General features: G+C 40.2%; 1 protein-coding gene and 1 long non-coding RNA gene across 5 annotated transcripts in view; one reads left to right on the top strand and one right to left on the bottom strand.

Annotated features, from left to right (window-relative positions):
* PTPN21 (protein tyrosine phosphatase non-receptor type 21) overlaps positions 1-17,453 on the bottom strand; it is a 42,152-nt gene extending 24,699 nt beyond the window's left edge. For 3 of the 4 annotated variants that reach the window (XR_011096914.1, XM_068682996.1, XM_068682998.1), the window contains exons 1-4: positions 16,996-17,453; positions 13,408-13,780; positions 4,339-4,508; positions 2,140-2,237 (exon numbers count right to left, since the gene is read on the bottom strand). Coding sequence is in view for 3 of the 4 variants with exons in the window: in XM_068682996.1 (XP_068539097.1) it covers positions 2,140-2,237; positions 4,339-4,508; positions 13,408-13,587 (448 nt within the window). In the remaining variant the exon portion in view is untranslated. Of the gene's footprint in view, positions 1-2,139; positions 2,238-4,338; positions 4,509-13,407; positions 13,781-14,557; positions 14,692-16,995 lie in introns of those variants that run through there. The other variant, XM_068682997.1, reaches the window with a different exon arrangement.
* LOC137857004 (uncharacterized) lies at positions 14,585-15,603 on the top strand. The gene is made up of 2 exons (XR_011096915.1): positions 14,585-14,724; positions 15,339-15,603. It is a non-coding gene; the product is annotated as an uncharacterized lncRNA (long non-coding RNA).
* Positions 17,454-19,768: the final 2,315 nt, after the last annotated feature.

Raw genomic sequence — 19,768 nt, 5'->3', positions numbered from 1 at the left:
CCATTGCCTCTTATCCTGTCCCTGAGTGCCACTGAAAAGAGCCTGGCTCAACCTTCCTTACTCCCTCCTGTCTGATACTAGATTATACACAACTGCACTTGCAGCATAGAGCTGACAAACTGTTCTCACCACTAGGTCCTGAGTGGCTGGAGCACCCTTGACACCAAAGTTCCCGCTCACCAGGCTTCAACAGCTCCCTGCACAAAGACATGTGGAAAGTGGGACATAGAAGCCTTGACTTTCCTGATTCAAAGGTATGCTCAGAAAGGATGTACTAAAAGCGTTGATTTTGTGTCACGCCAAAGGGCATTCCAAAGAATTTGTTTTGTTATGCTTCCAAGAAAAAAGAAGCCAACGTTTCAAAGAAATAAAGTAGTTTAAATCAGAAAAGTTATGCACAGTCTCAAAAGAGAAACTATTCTGAGGAATAACAGTCTGCAGGGAACAATTTTTCCAAACCATATAAACATGATTTCCAAGTACATGGATCTTATTTACATTATCACAGATTCTCACCTATAATGGTATAACTATAGTGACATTTAGTAATCTAATTTTTATTGTGCATTAATGATTACTATGCAAGTTACTCGTGATTAAAGGGGAGAACTTGTGACACACTAGATCAACTAAGCACTTGAGATAAAGCAATGCTTAGAAGCAGCGTATTGTAACTATTTCAAACAGAAATCATTCCTGAAATCATTTCACTCAAAACACCAAACTGCCTCTGTTAGTTCACTAGCTAAAATTAACTGACCTACCTTGTATAAGCTACTTCAGTCATTGGAGTGCATTAATTTAGAACCTGCACTTTTTCTAAGTTGTTTTTTTCATCATGTTATCAACACATGCAGTTCTCTACACAAGACCGAAAGAGGAATGTGTAAGCTAAAAGGATAAATATTTTCCATCTGGAAAGAAGATTATATTGAAAGATTTCTGTAAACAACTTACTGAGCAGAGAGACATTTACACTGTCCAAAGATATGAAAATAATGAAGTAAGATTTTGCCAGTTGAAGACTATTAAATCCTGGCTTGGATTAAACAGATTCACTGTTATATAAACAAGGCACTAACATTATTAATCCTACTCCACTGGTAACTATATTCTCAGAGAAACACACTCACAATCTTTAACATGACACTACCAAAACACATAATTAAAACACAACACAACAACAAAAACACCACTAAGTTACATGTACTGGCAGTGACTAAGCCCTTCTCAATTTTGGCAGTTTTACAATTGCTGCTAGATATACTCCAGTCACATCCACATCACGTCCACTGGAGTGAAGCAATATACAAACTCAACAAAAGCTGTTGCCATTAAAACCTGTTAACATGAGAGATTTGAGATTGAACAAGCAGGTTAGCGGGGAACACCAGACATGATCAGAACTCACAGACTGAGGACAGCTGATTTTTTTTTTAAGTACTTTATCCCCTTTGACCCTAATGAGGAAAAGTAGCCAATTTCATGGAGGTATCAGAGAAAGGGATCTTCAGGAAAGATTTGAACATAGGAATTGTTAACAGCCTTGTATACTAACTTGGAATAATCTTTGGCGTTCAGATATTTGGGACAAGAAGTGGAGATACAAGCACTACTCTACATTCAAATTTGCTTATTTATTAAAATATGTCCCTTTCTGTTGTGACAATGTCAGAATAAAGAGTCTTCAGTGACACAGGCAAAAGCTCTGCTGGTGTTAGCAGCCAGGTAGAGCCCTTGCTCGCAAAGGAATTCAGATGTTCAGGTTAACCCCAGCTCCTGAAAATACATGTCAGATACCTGGGTATACTTCTGAGGGCTGCGCAGAAATACCAGCAAGTGTTGGGCCACTGATCCCACTGTCCCCCTCCCCAGCCCATGCTTTGGGTGATGAAGTTCTAAGGAGCAAACCTTTCTTACCCTACTGAATGGAACTGCTGCTGTGTTTGTGAGGCTGCCTACTGAAAACAAAAATGTGCTTCACAGAAACGGAACATAAACTGGAAAGCAACTACCTCTTGCATTTTTATTACAGCAAGGAAACGGTTCTACAAGCAATAAACAGAAAGCATGCGATAGAAAATACATCACCATATTTCCAAAGTAACAGTAGCTAATAGGCATAATTGCCTTACTTACCTTGAACAGCTAAACCAGCCAAATGTATTGCTTGTTCTAGTGTGCAAGGAATGTTACCCTCCAAGATATCTTTCTTTAATTGCAAATAATACTGATACCTACATGAAAAAGAAAAAAAAAAGAAGAAAAAAAATGAAAAAGCTAACATCAGCTTCTTAATTTAAGAGACTACAGATTAGCATGCCTTCATTTCCAGTTCCTCTCTGCATTCACTAGTAACTGTGGAGGATTGTCTTACTCATCATTCAGACCCAGTATTTTATGGTCTTTATCAACTTTTCTCTTCAGTTATCTGCTGCAGAATCCAATCCTGCTCTGTCTTAAATCAAAGAATGTCTACAATTTCTGTCTAATACCATACCCTCAAAATCATGCATTTTTGTCTTCCCTCCTTAATATTCTTACCATCTTTTCTTTACAATGTCCAGTGCACTGCTGCTGCATTTCTGCATTCCCTTCCCATAAATCAAATATGCACGTCCCTTCCATCGCATTAGTTACTTCCATTTCTGCATTACAGCTCCTGGGTACTCACTTGGCAGGCAACACACTTTTTTTCCTTTAATCTGACCTTTTTCTGGGCCATCTCTTCAACATGCAAGCACTACTAGGTGTACCATTTGTCCACAGCCTGAACCACTATTTTCTTTAATTCTTCTGTCCCTTTCAGCTAACCATGGTGCGCCCTATCTTAGCTAATATACGTTACCCCCAAGCACCTCAAGACTCACAAATGCCAGTATAGCCACGCAGATTTGGCCAAGAAGGACATTTGTCTTCTGTAGGTCTAGTTTCAAAAGTTTCTTAACTTCCTCATATTGTATGTTACCTGTTGTGAAGTAAGGCTTTAACACTGAGAACACAGAAGCACATGCTACTCATAAAAAAGACAGATCTCTTCACTAAACTGTTAAATTCTGTGACATTTTATAAATATTGTTTAGACTTTTCCTGGCTCCTACTTCAAAAAAGCACAATGCCACATGACACCAGATAATATCCTTATAAACACACAAAAATAGGTGGAACCAAACCCGGGCCTTAAAAAAAAAAGTCACAGCACATTGAGGCACTTGGGAAAAGATATCTTCATCAGGCAAAATATAGAGCATAGGCTCTTTCCATAGAACAGCTACCGAAAGCAGACATACAGACAAAGGATCTTGACGCTACCTGACAAGAGGGCAAATACTATCTCTTTTGTTTGTGATGCTTCCTCTTCCTGGTACACACTGAATGTACCATTTGCTTAAAGATGCTCAATTTCATTTGTATTGAAAAGGCCTGGAAAAAATCCCCCAACACAGATTTCTCTGAAACTAATCCAGACTCTCACAATTTTAAATTGAAGCAAGTGCCATCCTCTAGGATGAGTGCAAGGCTGCCACACAATTTCTTACAAAAACACTGCAAGATTGCTGTTAAAGCTCCAGCATAATAACCACATTCTTTGAATAAATGCCAGAAAAAAATAATAAAAGTTTTTCAGGCAATGTATGTAATCTAGTTACTGGTTTAATACTCACTTGTCTGTTAAAAATAATAATGAAATCAGAACAACTGCGGACTTTAAGACACTAGAAATCCATGTGTAGGCCCATAGGACTATTTGGCTAGTACACATGCTCAGCTTGACACTTCCTCTGCAGTTAGCACCATTTGTGTGATGTTCTTCAGATTCATAGTACAAATGGATACATGACAGCAAAGCTAATATACATCTTTGTTGCCCAGTGAAAGTCAAAAATCATAAATTCAGGCTTAGCCAGATGTCTGCCAATACAGTTGGTAAGTACCGGAAAGTACTGAGAGCAAAATAAGGAAAAGCATAAGATCTGCACGTCCTTTTCATGGGATGGACTTCCCCCAAGGCAATGTGTTGCTCTTCAAAACAAAGTAAGAGAGAGACTGATATGAAGGGACTAAAACAGTTAAAAATCTGACCATGCCAGTATTCCTATTATCAAGAACAGGTTTGAATAGATTCCTTAGATCACTGAAAAGTTCATTCTTTGCTTAGTTTATAACATGTTTTAAATATTCAAAAGGGAAATAAATATACAATTGGAACATAAATTCTACCTAAAGTAATAATTTCTGTATGTAGAAAGACTGGGGAGGGGAAGCAGACAATTTGTACGTGAACTATACATTTTAGAATGCTACAAACAAGTTTACAGGCACGTGTAAGAAGTTTACCTGGTAATCTCCTGCTGAAGCTGAGAGACAGTAGGCACATAGAACACTACTCCAAAATACACAGTGGGCTCCAAGGCATATTTGTCCAGCTGCTTTTTCAGAGGCTTGTCCAAATCTACCCATCTGCGCTGGTTCTGCTTGTTGTAATACCACAGACTGAAATACGTAATCTGAAAGGGAGGCATTTCAGTGATGAAACAAAGTTAATATTTGCCATATTAGATAAAATACACTGCTATCTAGAAATAAAAACTTTAAAACACTAAGGCTGTAGGTCACTGAAAACGTAAGAGAACTGGCGAGACATTTAATATCAAAACCAGGTGTTACTTCCAGATAAACAATCCATGTATGCACAGGCCCATCCCTAACATACTACCAAAACTGGTCTTTCATTTGCAAGCAGTCCCTGCCCCAGATGGGGCAGCTCACAGATGTTAGCAGTAAGCATTCTTGTGGAACAGGGAAATCGAGGGAAGTGAGGAAGACAAGCAGAATAAACACACAGGACCAGGGAGAGCAGAGCATGGCTTGTCTGACGAACCAGATGCTGAAGGAGAAAAGGGCACAGGACAAGCGGTCAGTCAAAGACAAGGTCATTAAAGCACACATATGGGTATGGTTCATCCCACTGAGCAAGAAAATGAGCAACTAAAGCAGCAATCTACCTTGCTCGAACAGACAACTCTTGCCCACACAAAGACATGGACACAAATTGCAGCATGTGCTGGAACAGGCTGCCAGGAGCAGCTGAGGGATGTCCTTCCCTAGGATGTGAGCAGGCAACTTCCTGAGCACCACAATCTACATTTGATTAGACAACACAATCTGCTTTGAAAGGGCATTGGACCAGACTATTTAAGTGATTTTTGTTTTCTCTATGCTTAAAAAAAATAAATTAAAATGATCATTACAGTCTAATTGCAGAATCAATATGAAAAGATTAAAAAAAAAAAAATAGAATGGAGGCTCCTGTGTAACCTTAGCTGAGATTCCTTCTGCAAGTTGTAAGACAGCTCTGGTCCCACTTGATAAAAACGCAGGCCGCAATACAAGCACTGAATTAAGTTAGAACTGTTCATAGAAGAAAAGCAGTTTTTCAGTCCAGTGAAAGATGTGTGGAGCAAAGGTAGTTTGATAGATGGGAAAACAGCTTCATGGTCAGGAAAGTTTAAAAGCCTCCACAGAGCAGCAGATTCCAGTCCCATGTCAGAAACAGTTCTCTGGTAAAGCAGATTCCTTAAGATCCCTTAAGATGTTAAAATTGTAACAGTAGTGCCACAGAAACTCTGCTCCAGAATGGAATGCTTGTAAAAAAGGTGTATTTCTCTTTCTTTACAAGACTTCTCACACTGCAGACACACACAGGAGCCAAAACGAGGCTGCAATTCTGATGCTGTGTGACCCCTGAGTGCTAAGGGTATAATTTAAATGCAAAGCAAGAGGGTCAGCGAACAAGAGGACCACCAGTAAAACCAGCTAAAGCTGAACCATCCACCATGAGCTGCTTGACCTCCCTTGCTACGAAGAGCTGAAAAAAAGCAAGCCCACTGCATGGACCCAGTCAGCAGGTAACCGAGTGCCAGACCCAAAACCTCAAGTGCAGCCTCTGGGTGAGAGCAGAAGCCGAGCAGACACTGAAAGCTAACAGTACCAGGACCTACAGAAACACGCCGTCAAAGCTGAAAGACCTCTGTAAAAGCTAGCAGGTAAACACTTCTGGAAACCAGCTACACATTTCCAAGCAACCCTGGGAGTAAGGTTCAGCTGCAGCCCTGGTGTATTTAAGCCTCAAAGAAACACCGAGTTGTAACAGAAAGGAAAAGAGAGAATGAGCACAAAGGCTGCTAACAGCACGGCTGTTTCATACTCTCCGAATTAAGATACTCCTGCTTCTACAACCTCAAGTCTAAACTGAATGTACAACTTATTTTAAAGCCATGACGATCACTTGTGCTGGTCCATTTCTGTAAAATACTGACCTTACCTACATGCAGAACTGAGTTGTTACTGGCACTGGACTAAGGAAAATGTTTCCGCATTTTAAATCACACCCTGGAATCCAGCGTATCTTTAAACAAGATTTTTCTGTCATGGTGTTTTCCCTTAAAAACTCCTCCAGTTTGGATTATCAAAAATAAATAAAATAAAAGCCAAGGTAAATATCGTGGCCCAAAACCCGTCCTATGACTTGTATGCAAACCTTTCATTTGACTTCAAGGGCAGAACTTGATCCTGTGAGTTTTCAGAGGAACTCAGGCACGCTGGAATACTTGCACTGATTAAAATAGAATCCATTTTTATTCATTGCTAAAACATTTTATTAGTAGTAGCACAGGACAACACCCAATTCTAGCAAAGAATGTAATGACACAATTCCTAAAATATGTTAAGCTGTTAAGATTAACACTATTTTGAGGTTCATTTATTTTAGCGACTTATTCATCACCCAACCCCTTTGAAGAAAGTCAAATATAAATAAAAGGGACATTTCTGCCGTTGCTTTCTATCTAGCTGCCTTCTGCCACTACAGACAACAACGTTAAGCCTTTTTGTATAATATTTCAGGAGTTACCAAGAATGCAGAACTAAGAGAAGCCCGACATGCTGGCACAGTGGGGAAGGGCTGTGGGTGGGGGAGAGGTGCCCCCATGGGCTATGAGCAGCTCTATCAGCCATGCTGCCACACAACTGCACCACTGCAGGAGACCGTTCGGTCTTTCTGAAGCCTGAGGAATAGGGCTAATGAGTCTCCAGAAGAGACTAGGGTAAAATCTTACTGTTATCTCCAATGGCCAGATCACAGGGTAGAGGGGAGGCAGAGCCAGGCTCTTCTGGGGAAGGGCTTCCAGCGAAGGGCATTGCAGTGAGCATAAGGTGTAGTGTGGGACATCCCCATCAGATCAGGGAAGAAATTTCACAATAAGATAGCCAAGCACTGCAAGAGGTAGCCCAAAGAGGCATCCAATCTCCATACTCAGAGCACTCAAACTCACCCTGAGCCACCCAGTCCAAGCCAGCCCCTCTGTGAGCAGAGGGTGGGACAAGCAGCCCTCCTGACCCGAGCCTTTATGGGATTCTGTCAGTACAGAACCGGTGCTGAGGAAGGAACAACGTACTGAACATGTCTTGCACATAAACAACATATTTCTTTAAAATTGTGTGTTACCCTTCAGCAACACTTACAAAAAAGAGCTTTAGATCTTTGCATGCTCACGTTTCCACATCAGTATTGAGCACGCTTTGTTACTGCTCAACCATTTTATAATTTGAAATGGAATCAGTGGCAGAGCCCTTCTTCCCTGTACCGACAGCCTGGTATTAGGTAGCTATAATTAGCTGCTGTATTTCATTTTATTTTCCTTAAAATGGACCGGTCTCATCCCTAACGTAATTCCGCTCCGTTTGGCTCTAATCTAAACACCATTTATACCTATCAGTTATTCTGTTCAGCACCTTGACAAAGTTTTAATAAAGAATCTCAGTGTCTATTTTGGTCACAACTTACAATATCTAGAAAAGAAATCTGAATGACAAATGGGTATGTGAGATATCAAGTATGGAATAATCTCACTTGAACTTAACAGCAGCTGTTATCATCCCCAGATTTGATTGTGCCTCCGGCTTGCAGCAGCACAACACATCAGGAAAAGTTATATTCTCTGGGATTTTGAGACAACACTACTACTGCCATCTTTTACACAATTATTCTCTATAGATCCTCAGATTAAGAAAAAAAAATACCTTTTGTAGTTTCTTTTTCCTTCTTTACTTTGGTACAAACAAATAAAACAAGCCCTAGGACTTTCCTGAAGAGAATGCTGAAAACACCGTCTCATTGTTGAACATAAGCACTGCAGCCAGAGTTAAAAATCCCAGTTAGCCCACAGACTCCACCGTGTCTCACTTTATCGTATGCTTGGATACAAAACAGCTCCTGCCATCAGAGTATCGCAGTTTAAATGAACCGCTTTCAGAAGAGCTGGGTCAATAATCTTGTACTATGCACCATGGCCAGATGCCAAGTGCGAGCTTTACTCTATGTCCAACATTAAGACCTACAGAAAGAGACAAAAGGCCCTAAAAAATTTCCAGAAACTTTCCTCTTATCACAGCAGACAAGCCCCTCCATAAATCTTCCCAATCCTTAGTGGAGAAAATTTTGGAGCAGCCTGCACTGGCCAGCGCACAAGATCCAAGACTTCTTGGAAGCAGTGGAAAAAGAAACATGCAAGTCTTGCCACGTACCTGCCACCGAACGGAAAGTCGCACCCCTTACATACCTGCTCACTGGCCTCACTAAAAACAAAATAAAACAAAAAAAAACCAACACACAATAAACTTTTTCCCATCTTGAAGCTACTCACTTCAGGGCACTTTAGCTTATCCTATCTTTGTTGTTCTGATGGGATTTTCAACTGGAGCTGCCCATAGGGAGGATTCAGCAGGTAGCTAGGAGAACACAGGGAGAGTGAAAGTCCATCTGAAGCCTTTGCTCTTTCACACAACAAACCTCTTCTCCAGCACAGCCTGCCCCAGCCCTCGCAACGACTTGCTCCCAACTGCTCCAAACTGTACAGGAATAGTCAGGATAAAATCACAAATGCTATTTAAACAAAGCAGCTGCCAACTACAGCTTACATCAGTATTGCAGGGATAAGAAATTAAGAAAAAAAAAAAATCATTTTGATTTGAAAAAATCATTGATTTTTTAAAATCAATTCTTTGCAAGGTAATCTGACATTCTAATTTACTCAAATTAAAAACACTGCAAAGATCACAGTACAATGTGTTTTGACCCCCTTCAAATATCCTGAATAAACGGATTTCCTCTGACAGGCAAGGCAGATTTTACTCATCAGTATGTTAGACAAAAATAAATTGGCTAATCTACAAGCTAAAGAGCAATACCTACCTACACCAGACATTATATCCCATCAAGACACATTTTCATCTCTTGCAGAAACAGGTCAGCTTTCAATCAACATAGTCCAGAAACTTAGAAAAATGTACTTCTTTTTTTTTTTTTTTTTTTTCGTTTTGTAAATCATGTTATTTTTCCCACCTCTGCCCAAGGCTCAGAAGGCTGGACTCACATACCTGCTTTTGACTCACACCTCATACAGCATTGATGTTAAAGCAAGTATCGCATTCCCGTGCACTGGATTCTGAAATCCTAATTACTTTACAAGTGGGAAAATTTCAAAGTAGTCTAAAAATACTAAACAATAAACTAACATGCCTGCTTCAGAAATAACAAAAACCTTTACTATCAAAATTAGTATAAAACTATACTGCTAATCACAGGAATTCAGACGGGGAAGAAATACAGTTAAGTGGTATACTCAAATTCTGACCCTGCTTTATTAAAAAAGCTACAGAAGTCAGGGGTAACATTTCCTAATTGCCACTAAGGCTTTAACGGAAAAAAAAATAATTTTGTGGTGCTCAGAGTAGCAAGCTAGACTGAACGTAAATGTTATAACTTAATGCATGAATTTCTTTCCCTCAGAAAAAGGAAGAACTGAAGTAATTGGACTGAAGGCAAGTGCTGTTTTTGTTTGTTTGTTTGTTTTTAGCAATCTGACTGCTTGTCCTTCTTGGCCCCTACATTATTATTTCAGCACACTTAAAATTAACATGTTTTAGATGGAGTCAATTTTGTTTTTCAAGGAATTTGTGTTTTTTATATTAATGATATTACACACTGAAGGTTTGTGTTTTATCTGCATTCCTCCATGATCGTTTCTCTTTCTTTCCAACCGCTAAGCAAAATTTCATTCCGAGAGGCAGCCACTAACAGTTCAACGATCAGCCCTTCTTGCTTTATTTCTCTAAGCATTAGCCAAAATTTTGTCAGCCTTAGATACAAGGCATAAACGTTATTATGTCAGTGACCCCTCCGTCGCTACTTGGCCCAACTTTTATTTGCTAGTCAATATCCTTACTAATACATACACACGCAAGAGTGTTTATGGCTGCATTTGGTTTTACTTTGAAAACACTGTTTACCTAAGTAAACACACATTTAATAAACCACCACACTGAATTAAAGGTATTTTCATGTGTTTTCTCCAAACAAGAGCTGATACTTTGGACTTCAGAGCAAAGTGTTAGAGAACACTGAAGCACTGTTTCAGAACTTCCAAGTTATTCGGAGTCTGGATAACCTTGATTTAGGCTTTGCCATTCATGTCCAAAACAAACACGGGAATTTGCATAGACACTACACATACTTCACAAAGAAATTCCCTATCTTCTTTTTATATCATTAATTCTTGTACTACTCTCTACCTAATCTCTAATTAATTCTTGTACTCTCTACCACACATCTGCACTTAAATCAGGTTCTGCTTCCACGCACTAGCAGGATTTGTTCCTTTAGTCTGCTATAGAAGTGTTATTAGAAAACAGAATTAAAAGAAGATCCAGCAAGAGACGTAAATCAGTTGTAACATCTCCTGTCAAGTATCTATAGATGCCTACCTATATTAACATTTAAAAAACTTTTTTATATTTTCAAGTACCTGATTTGTATACTCATGCCCTAAACGGAACTTGAAAAGTATGTATGACACTGCATAAGTTGGTTAACAATCAGAGCTCTCAGCACTTTTTCAAAACTTGCAATTCCAGAATGGTTTTCTGCAACAAATACACTGCTTTTTGTATCAATCAAATTTGGTTGTGGTCCTCTCACAGGATAAAAGACGGGCTGGGCTACAAAGGGTCAGTAACTTATGTTCCCTCACCCTCTGTCTTCTTTCCCCAGTTCCTCAGTTTGAGAGGGCTGGATTACATATCCTTTGCTGATGAGTCACATTCTGGGAATACCAGATATTCTTATTAGTTTAATGCACTCATTTCACTTTTTTGCAAAGCTTGCTATTCAGTAACAAAATTGACAACATACTTAGACTTTCTGAACTTGGAAATCAAGAAGTATTAATTAGAAAACAGAAAGAAGAAAGTGTTATGCTAAACACAGCATAATTTGAAGGCTACTATTTAAAATAAAGTGCGATCTGTTAAAACAAGTATCTTAAAAGGTAGCACAGCACTAGGAATAAGCCATTCAATTCACCACCTAGTCAGTGACTACAGACTACACCAGAGAGAGAGTTTGGTAAATTTTACTGTTCAATGTCTAAATAGGTACAGACTCCACGCATACCTCCTGCAATGAACTGTTCCGAGGGTGCATGGGGACTGCATGTCAGAACTGCAGAGCCCATATACAGTAATCTGAAACTGATGCCTTGATTTTCTTAACTGAGTTAAATCTCGGTGCTTAAATGAACAGCCATATTCTCTTGTTTACCACTTTCAAGTGACATGTTAAAAGGTGCGTAGTGCATTAACAATACAGAGCATTTTATAGAAAGCACTTTGTATTTCACAGCATCGATAATACTGCTTTTGAAGTTAGAAGCAAATCCTAAGCAATTTTTTCTTCCTGAAAACTTCGTACTAAGTAAGTGGTCAGAAATGCTCCTAGTATCTGCTTGGCAAATCCGACTAAAGGCAAAACAACATTTCTTGAATGCAAGCTATGGAAAGTAATTTATATCCCTACTTTCCATTCCCTTTTATTGCAACACATTTTCCTGCCAAAATAATCCATGCAAGAATGCATGACCAAAAGAATCTGCTCAGAGTTCAGTAGTGTAGTGTCAACTCCCTTAGTCTGATATATGACCCTTAATTGAGAGAACTGCCAGCTTTTTTTTTTTTTTTTTTTTTTTTTTAAATCAGATTTTAGGAGTAGCTCCAGAGAAAGAGATAATGAAGAACTGTTGAAAAAAGCATGCATCTCCAATGCTTTGTAAATAGTTCAGTAAAAGCTGGCAGTCATTGTTCAGGAAGACAAAGCCTTCGCATTTTGCAAACCAAATATAGTCAAGGTCTTTACCTTCTGTTGACTTAACCAGAGACATCCAAAAATTGATAGATAAAATTGACATACTCCATTCAAACACAACTACTGAATTCTAGATACATGATACCTGATGCATTCTAAGTAAATGCTAAGGCTATGAGAGTAGTTAGATTTTCCCTTTTCTAGAGAGAACAAGAAAACAGAAGTGAAGTCACGCTGCCCTACAGAGCTTTTCCTCAATAATTGTACAATTAAAGAATATTTGGACAATCTAGAAGAAAGCATACTGGAACTGAGAACATACGCAGTAAACAAACAGAGATGAATGGATTCACACCTTTTTCATTTATTTATTAAATTCTCCAAACAGGAAAAAAAAATATCTGAAAACAACTGACTGTACAGAGCATTTCCTACAGAGGAATTTTACAGTAACACATGCTGTGTAGAGTAATAAATGCTTGCAGAATAATCACCGAATGTGTGGGAGAAAAGTAAATTTCAGTTGCAAAAGCATCCTTCAAAATACCTAGCAAGAAATTGGATGGGGGGAAGCTGTTATACAGATACATACAGACACAGATAGTGCAGACCACGTTTCTCCATGGGGACAGACATCAGTAAGTTACTATATGCCTGCTCAAAGACACGGCCTGCAAACAAGTTTGTGGTAGGTACGTGAACAAACAACACAAGTTGTTTGTCACTGGTACACATTTCACACTTGTGCTTCAGGTTCTATTCACAGTACTAATCTGTCAGAAATATACGCACACAAATAGCAGTCTCTTTCATATCCTAATCTAAAAGTTGTCTCAAGTCTCTCAGTAATTCTTAGCCATGCTCCTTCGGCAGAAATTAGGTGCTGATATTTTATTTTTTTAAATGACATTTTCAGCATTGTCAGGTTGAAAAACAGCCACCACTGTGGCTTTGTTTATCTTTCTAAACTGTTCACTGCTACTTCTCACATGCCGTTCCTTTGGGACCTACTGTAGCTCTGTAACATAAGTTTTGCAACTGTTCTGGACCAATCCATGTCCCTCTCAAGACAAGCATGTGAAGAAACAAGGGGTACAAGAAACAGCTTTTCCAGTAAACAAACTGATTGCCCCAAACTGTAAGGATTCACCACACAGGTCATCTAACACCAGAGTCAAAAGTATACATTAACTTGACAGTTTTCTTACCTCCCGCAATTCAAGCCTCTGAGCCACTGCTTCGAGACTTTCCTGGCCTGTGCTTTCCACAGATAGCGTGAACTCCACAAATTCATTGTTGAGCAGCTGGATCCGAGCCACCAAGCAACTCTTGCTGGATACTGTATAACGTCGAGTTCGTTTCAATTTTAACCCGAAAGGTAGAGGCATCTTCTTTTTCCACACCGATGGTTAGAGACAAAAAGCTACCACCACCACGGACTTGTAAGAGGAAAAGTAGCAATCTCCTCTCAAAAAGTAAGGAGCTGTAAAGTCTCCAAAAATCAACCAGCAGCAGCAGTATCCATTAAAGACAAGCAAGTTTTCCACCACAGTAAAAGTAGAGGGGGCATCCACTGGAATCCTAGTAAGGAGCAAAGGAAAAAAAAAACATGTGAATCAGAAAAAGAAATTGACTGAAAGTGGAATGGAAACAAGAGAAAATAACACGCGTATATGTTTTTTAAATCTAAATAGTCAGTCTGCTTCTCCAAAATGCAGAGCTGTTATGTATTCAAATAATCAAATAAGCACCAGAGTTTCTGGTTTTTCCACAGACAGCAGCTGTCTTTGGCAAGTTTTGTTTTGTTTTGAACTTGCAAGTAAATAATGAGTGTCGATTAAGTGCAGATTAAATACCTTAAAATAGGAAGTATTTTTAAGTGGAATTGATATTTAAATGAAAGACCTCTAGAAAGTCCAAGTTGCCAAAGGTACTAGTAATGTTGAAGAAAAAAAACAGCAGCCCAGCATTATTTTCTGAGGAGCATGCAACCTCAGCCCCTATCTGTTGGATTACGCACAAAACCAAGCCCCCAGAAATGATTACAGGAAAAAAAAAAAAAAAAAAAAAGAGAGAGAGAAGAAAGGCAGGAAGAGAGGTATTAAACCTCACACCTTAGCCATTTCCTACCAGACAATTAAAATCCAATTCCTCTAATTTTCCCTGAATTACAGCTAGTTGAACCATTATTGCTTATGCTAAACTGCTGTGCCACGTCTGAGGTTACGGTTTGCCTCACCAGCAGAGTACGCCAACTCTGAAAACAATTTATTTTCTAGTTTTTCCCTAAACAAACAAACAGGCAACGAGCTCCTTCCAAGGGGAAAGCTTCCCCACCTCTTGCAAACACCCTCGCACCTGCTCTCCTGTCAGCTCCGCGCTGTGCACAGACCTGGCCTTTCCCCTCTCCCAAACGTTTCCTGCCTGCTTGCACCCCCGCCTAAGAAACACGTCGCTCTTACAGGGCTACACACCACGTGCACAAGAAAAACACGGGCTAAAAGCAGCTTTTTCCTCAGAAGTAGGTACGGTCAGGGCGGCTGCCACCACACCGCGCCAAGGCGCTCCAGCCAGGCGGGGGGAGCCACGGCCGCCTTGGGGGGAGGAGGGTAGGGGAAAAAGCTCCGACAACGACGAGCCCCGGGGCTCGGGGCGATGGCCCCCTCGGGAAGATGGCCCACCCAGCCCCAGCCACCGGCACCCAGCGGTTTTCAGCCCCGGCAGCCTCGCCCGGTGCCGGGCTGGGGCCGGGGCCGGGCTGAGGGCGCCCCCGCCGCGCATTGCCACGGCTCCGTGGCGTGAGGGCCGCCTCTGGTGGCAGCGCCGCCTCGGAGATAAAAGCCGTCGTAATGGGAAAAAATACACAAAACAAAACGCTCTTTTCCAGGCTGGTATGTTCGTAACGCATTTTGAAAGACGTAGTTTGATTTCTGAGGACTTTCCTCAGGTAAGAGTAGCATGCATATGTCCAGTTGTTTGGGGTGGGAGGTTCGCTAATCTTCCTAGTGCACCTGGTTTTAAACTCATAGGTATAAACAACTAGATAGCCCCACAACGTTTGCATATTTATGTGCATACCTAGAAATGTAATGGTGTTCAACATGACCGCAGACTCTCTGCATTGAAACTTTCTTTCCAGACCCCATCCTCCCTTCTTTCAAGCACCACGGCCAAGAGGAAGGCGCTGGCGGCTGGAAGAGGAGGCAGCATGGCATTTGTCCTCCGTGACACCTTTGCAGCTCTACTTCAGAGGATGACCAGAAGCAGACTTCATGACCATGCTTCTAACAATCTGGAGGCAGTTTACCACTGCACACAGTCCCCAACCTCAACAGATACCATCTAAAATGTTAATTACAACTGATTGAATAATAATAATAACAAATAAAAAAAACACCGCCTGATTTATTTTGGGGTGAGGCTAAAGAACAAGTAACAACTGACAGCAACAAGTTTCTCTGAAAAAATTAGGGATATGCAAGTCTCCTCGCTTGATTACTTGCTCTGCACGTTGATCCTCCAAATCCAGCCCCCGAGAGCAGCACGCAGGGAATGCTCCACAGACAGAAGCTTTTAGTTTCCTGCCCACTGCCAGCAGAATCTCGCACAGGGTTTATTCCTGGCAGTGAAACTTTTGGCTGACTGACCTTAGCTCACTTCCCCAGGGCCCATTTTCCAATACATTCTGTGCACAATTACGCACATTTTCTTTGGTACTACAGCGATGTGAGAAATCAACTTACTCATCTTTTTGAAGGCTGCAATCACAAGTGCAGTGGTGTTTTAACCTCAATTTTACGTACTGTACATAAAAGACTTTGAAACTGTTATATCCCTACCAGGACCTTAGAAAAGTACCCTAAGACCACGGAAAAAATATCAGGAAGCAGCACTGACCTGACAGGTGAAATTCACAAGCCACCTAAACACTGACTTTAGGTAATCTGAGACTTCCAGTTATTTCTCTGGGCACACAGGTAGCAATGCAAGCATAGGGAGAAAGTTTAGATCAGAATTTTCAGAACATGCCAAGCGTGCTCAGCAATGCTAGGTGCTCTCATACTTGCATTCTGTAATATTTTAAGTTAGGATACATCTGCATTGTTATAAAGCTACTTTAGCAAACAGGAACTACAATCTGCCAGAAGTTGCAAGCCCAGTTGATTCTCTCTAAAATAACAAGCCTTTATTTATCAAGCCTGGAATTTTCATGCAACAAGTAAAAATGTCTTTAATGGCCAAACTCTGTACATTTATATTTCAACACAAACAGAGTAGTTTAAAAAACGTTATATTAGAAATTCAGCAACATGCTCATGACTGAAGCAGAATTAGTGAGCACTGTGGTATCTTTCCCCTTTTCCTATATCTCCCACTTCCCATTTTCCCCTCAGTAATTGGCATTTTACTCTACGATAATTTTCACACAGCCTCACAGCCTGCATGAATGACAGCATGTGAAATAAAACTGCAACATATGATGGTAAAATAGTGTTCCTATTATTTCAGTCACTCAAAATACATATATTTAGTTCAGAGATATTTGAGGAGACAAAAAAAAATAAATCAGAATACTCCACCCTCCCCTTGTTTTACCAGTTAATCTTTGACATGACTTTTGGACTAGAAGAGCAGCAATAAGTGCGGCAGATCTCAAACTTCCCCTGCCTTCAGAAGCGCAGAGCTCTACAGCCTTCACTTTCCCAAAAGAAAACACTTGAAACCCCTCAATCTTACAGTACACAGCACAGAAGATCACCCGGTATGTTTTACTGTGCCTGCTGTTTTCCCATTACCTTTTGCTGCGATCCAAAGACACCGAGTCTCCTTTCACATACGTGTAGCTGAAGAAAAAACACAGCGCTCTGAGACTTTTTCTTGCGGAGCCATCTCATCTGTATTCCTTGGGGACTGACTTACTGTGTTCCTCTCGTACAAAACAGCTGCTATCTCGGCTAACCCACCTTCTTCTCAGATCACTCATAGTGAAAACATTCCTCACTTCCTGTCTCAAAAAACTTGCTCTGGATATCATTCCACTGGGTAAAGAGCTGGGGGTGGAAGAAAATATTGCAACAAAATAAACCTGTGCCAGCCAGCTCCTCCGACAGCCTCTTTCATGCGATGCTGTGCTGCGGGAGCACAAAATCGCGTTCTCTGGAATATTTTCAAATCGCCTGTCTCTGTGTGCCTGTGTGTGTGTGCATTTAATTTCTTTTCCTGGAGGCGTTCCCCTCGCTCTATCCATGCGGAAGGATACGCTGAAAGAATTAAAGCGAAGGCCCGTATGCTTGCAGCCCATTACCTCAGAGAGTTGGAATGCCTGGCAGGGAGAATGTCAGCAATGAACAGCTGCTTCGCTGGCTACAGGGGCATTACAGAAATAGGGGTTACAACAAATAGCAGGCAATCCTTGCTTTTTTAATCATATGATCATTTATTTTAAGCCTTTCCAATTAAGGCAAATCTCTTCCAAAAAAAAATAATAATCCATTGGTCTTTTGTTGTTGTTGTTGTTTGTTTGTGTTTTGTTCTATGGTGGTTTTTGTTTTTGTTTTTGTTTTACACGGCTTGGAAATATTTTCAGGTTTTAATCCACATGTGCCATACTAAATGACCTATGCACATACGTTTATGTCTGCAGCTAAAAACAGAAGTCCTTGCAAAGTTTCAGCTGTTTGCAATATACACAGCAAGAATATGCAGACTAAAAGGCTAATCTCTCAGCTCTTGCTCAGACACAAAAATTCCCAAAGGCGCCAGTAGAAATTATTAATAATAACTGCCTTATCAAGCACTAAGTGCATATTAATTCAGTAATATTTATAGTGTTTAACAAATGGAATCATCATGTAGGGGGCTGGACCCTAGTCTTACAAATCTATGTGGACCTGACAAAAAAAAAATATCAATTGTTGTATGCTATCTAGAATTTTAAGCTTCTCCACTTTGTGTGAGCCAGGCAGAAGTATATACAATCTTGAAACAGGTGAGGGATGAAGGAAAAAGATAAAGTGAGTATGTGAATGCTGATTCACGACTGTAAAACTTAGAAAGTATTTTGGTAATGTAAAGCGAACAAACATGCTACTCTCTGAGCAAGTCTAACTTGCAGATCTACTATGCAAACTATGTTACTACTATGTTACTTAGGAGGACACTAATCTGAGCTGAAATATGTAGGCAATTTTGTACTATGATGAATTCTTCCGAGTTATTTCTCTTACATACAGCAGTTTTCTCTTAGAGATGACTCTGACCAGGGAAATAGTTCTTTTTCCTCCCATACACAAACCATAGTTACAATGAACAGTCCAAGCCAAAAGAACTCATTCAGAGGAATCTTATATTGAGTAAAAGAAACTAACTTTGAGCTAAACTAAATGGATACCCTTTTCTAGAGTTATCCACTACAGACCAGAAGTGTAGCTATTTGCCTGAGAAAACTGGCCAGTACAATGCATAATAAATTCAAGCCATGAAAATTCAAGGTAACAGAGGCGTCTCCTATTTCTAAACAATTCACACTGGAAACAATGTCTCAATGCTCTTATCTGTTCCATTTCCTATTCTAAATCTTGATCACACCCATTTCCTGCCTGTTTCTCTGCCTGGAAGTTACATTTATTAGAGTTTTCTAACTTGGCTTAGTTACTTCTTGCTGTATTTTCTCTTTTGCATTTACGTTGAAGACACACCGTCTTAAAGACAGGTAGGATATTGCCAATATGTTCCTCTAGAGCTTACATTTTCTACTTTTGAAGCTCATCAAAAGTTTATTCCTGAGCTCCATTTTTAAATTCTGCTTGCTATAACCCCAATTTGTATCCTAACTTTGTGTTTTTCTGTACTTTCTCCATTTTGCCCTTTCTGTCTCATGCTTTGCCCCATCAGCTCTCCATTACCTGCTTTGCTCCACCTTTGGAGACAAATGTGTCCACAAAAACACGATGATCTTTTATAGACACACATCAACGAGACAGAGCCTGATTGTCTCAGGGCACTATACTTCTGCTTCACCCCTTCAATCCCTCATCAACTTTCATGACGTGCATGGCTAGAAACACCCACATTCTTTGCTGTACTCATTCCTTCGCTCTCTTGTGGAACCTACAGGAGAAAGATACATAATGTCCTACAGATGAGTATTGCAGCCCTTGTTCTAAAAGGAGACGGAAAAGTTTCTGCCTATTGGATTGAATAACACCTGCCCATAGTGGAACAGGGATAATCCTAGTTTGATCTTATTGACATCTTCCCTTTTGGACAGTTCTGATTTTTTTCCATTCTGGTTTGAAGCCGTGATTGCAGTTGAGCATATCAGTCAACAGGGTGAAGGTTGATGCAAATATTCACCTTGGTCTGATTCTGGGAACTTTGCCCTAACTAAAAAGAAAGAAACTTGGAAGCGAGCCCAATAGGAAGCAGCATCAGCTACTCTCCAGGCAGAAAAGTGGTGTGCATGTGTATTTTCCTCAGCCTAGTGGAGAATTATCCATTTGTGATAAAAATACAAGATAGTCCAGAAATGGTTCCCAGGAGCTAAACTATTCCCAAGGGCTATTCCCA

This window comes from Anas acuta, chromosome 5, assembly GCF_963932015.1.
Source record: "Anas acuta chromosome 5, bAnaAcu1.1, whole genome shotgun sequence".
Classification (NCBI taxonomy): domain Eukaryota; kingdom Metazoa; phylum Chordata; class Aves; order Anseriformes; family Anatidae; genus Anas; species Anas acuta.
This window is presented reverse-complemented; position numbering and strand designations above follow the sequence as displayed.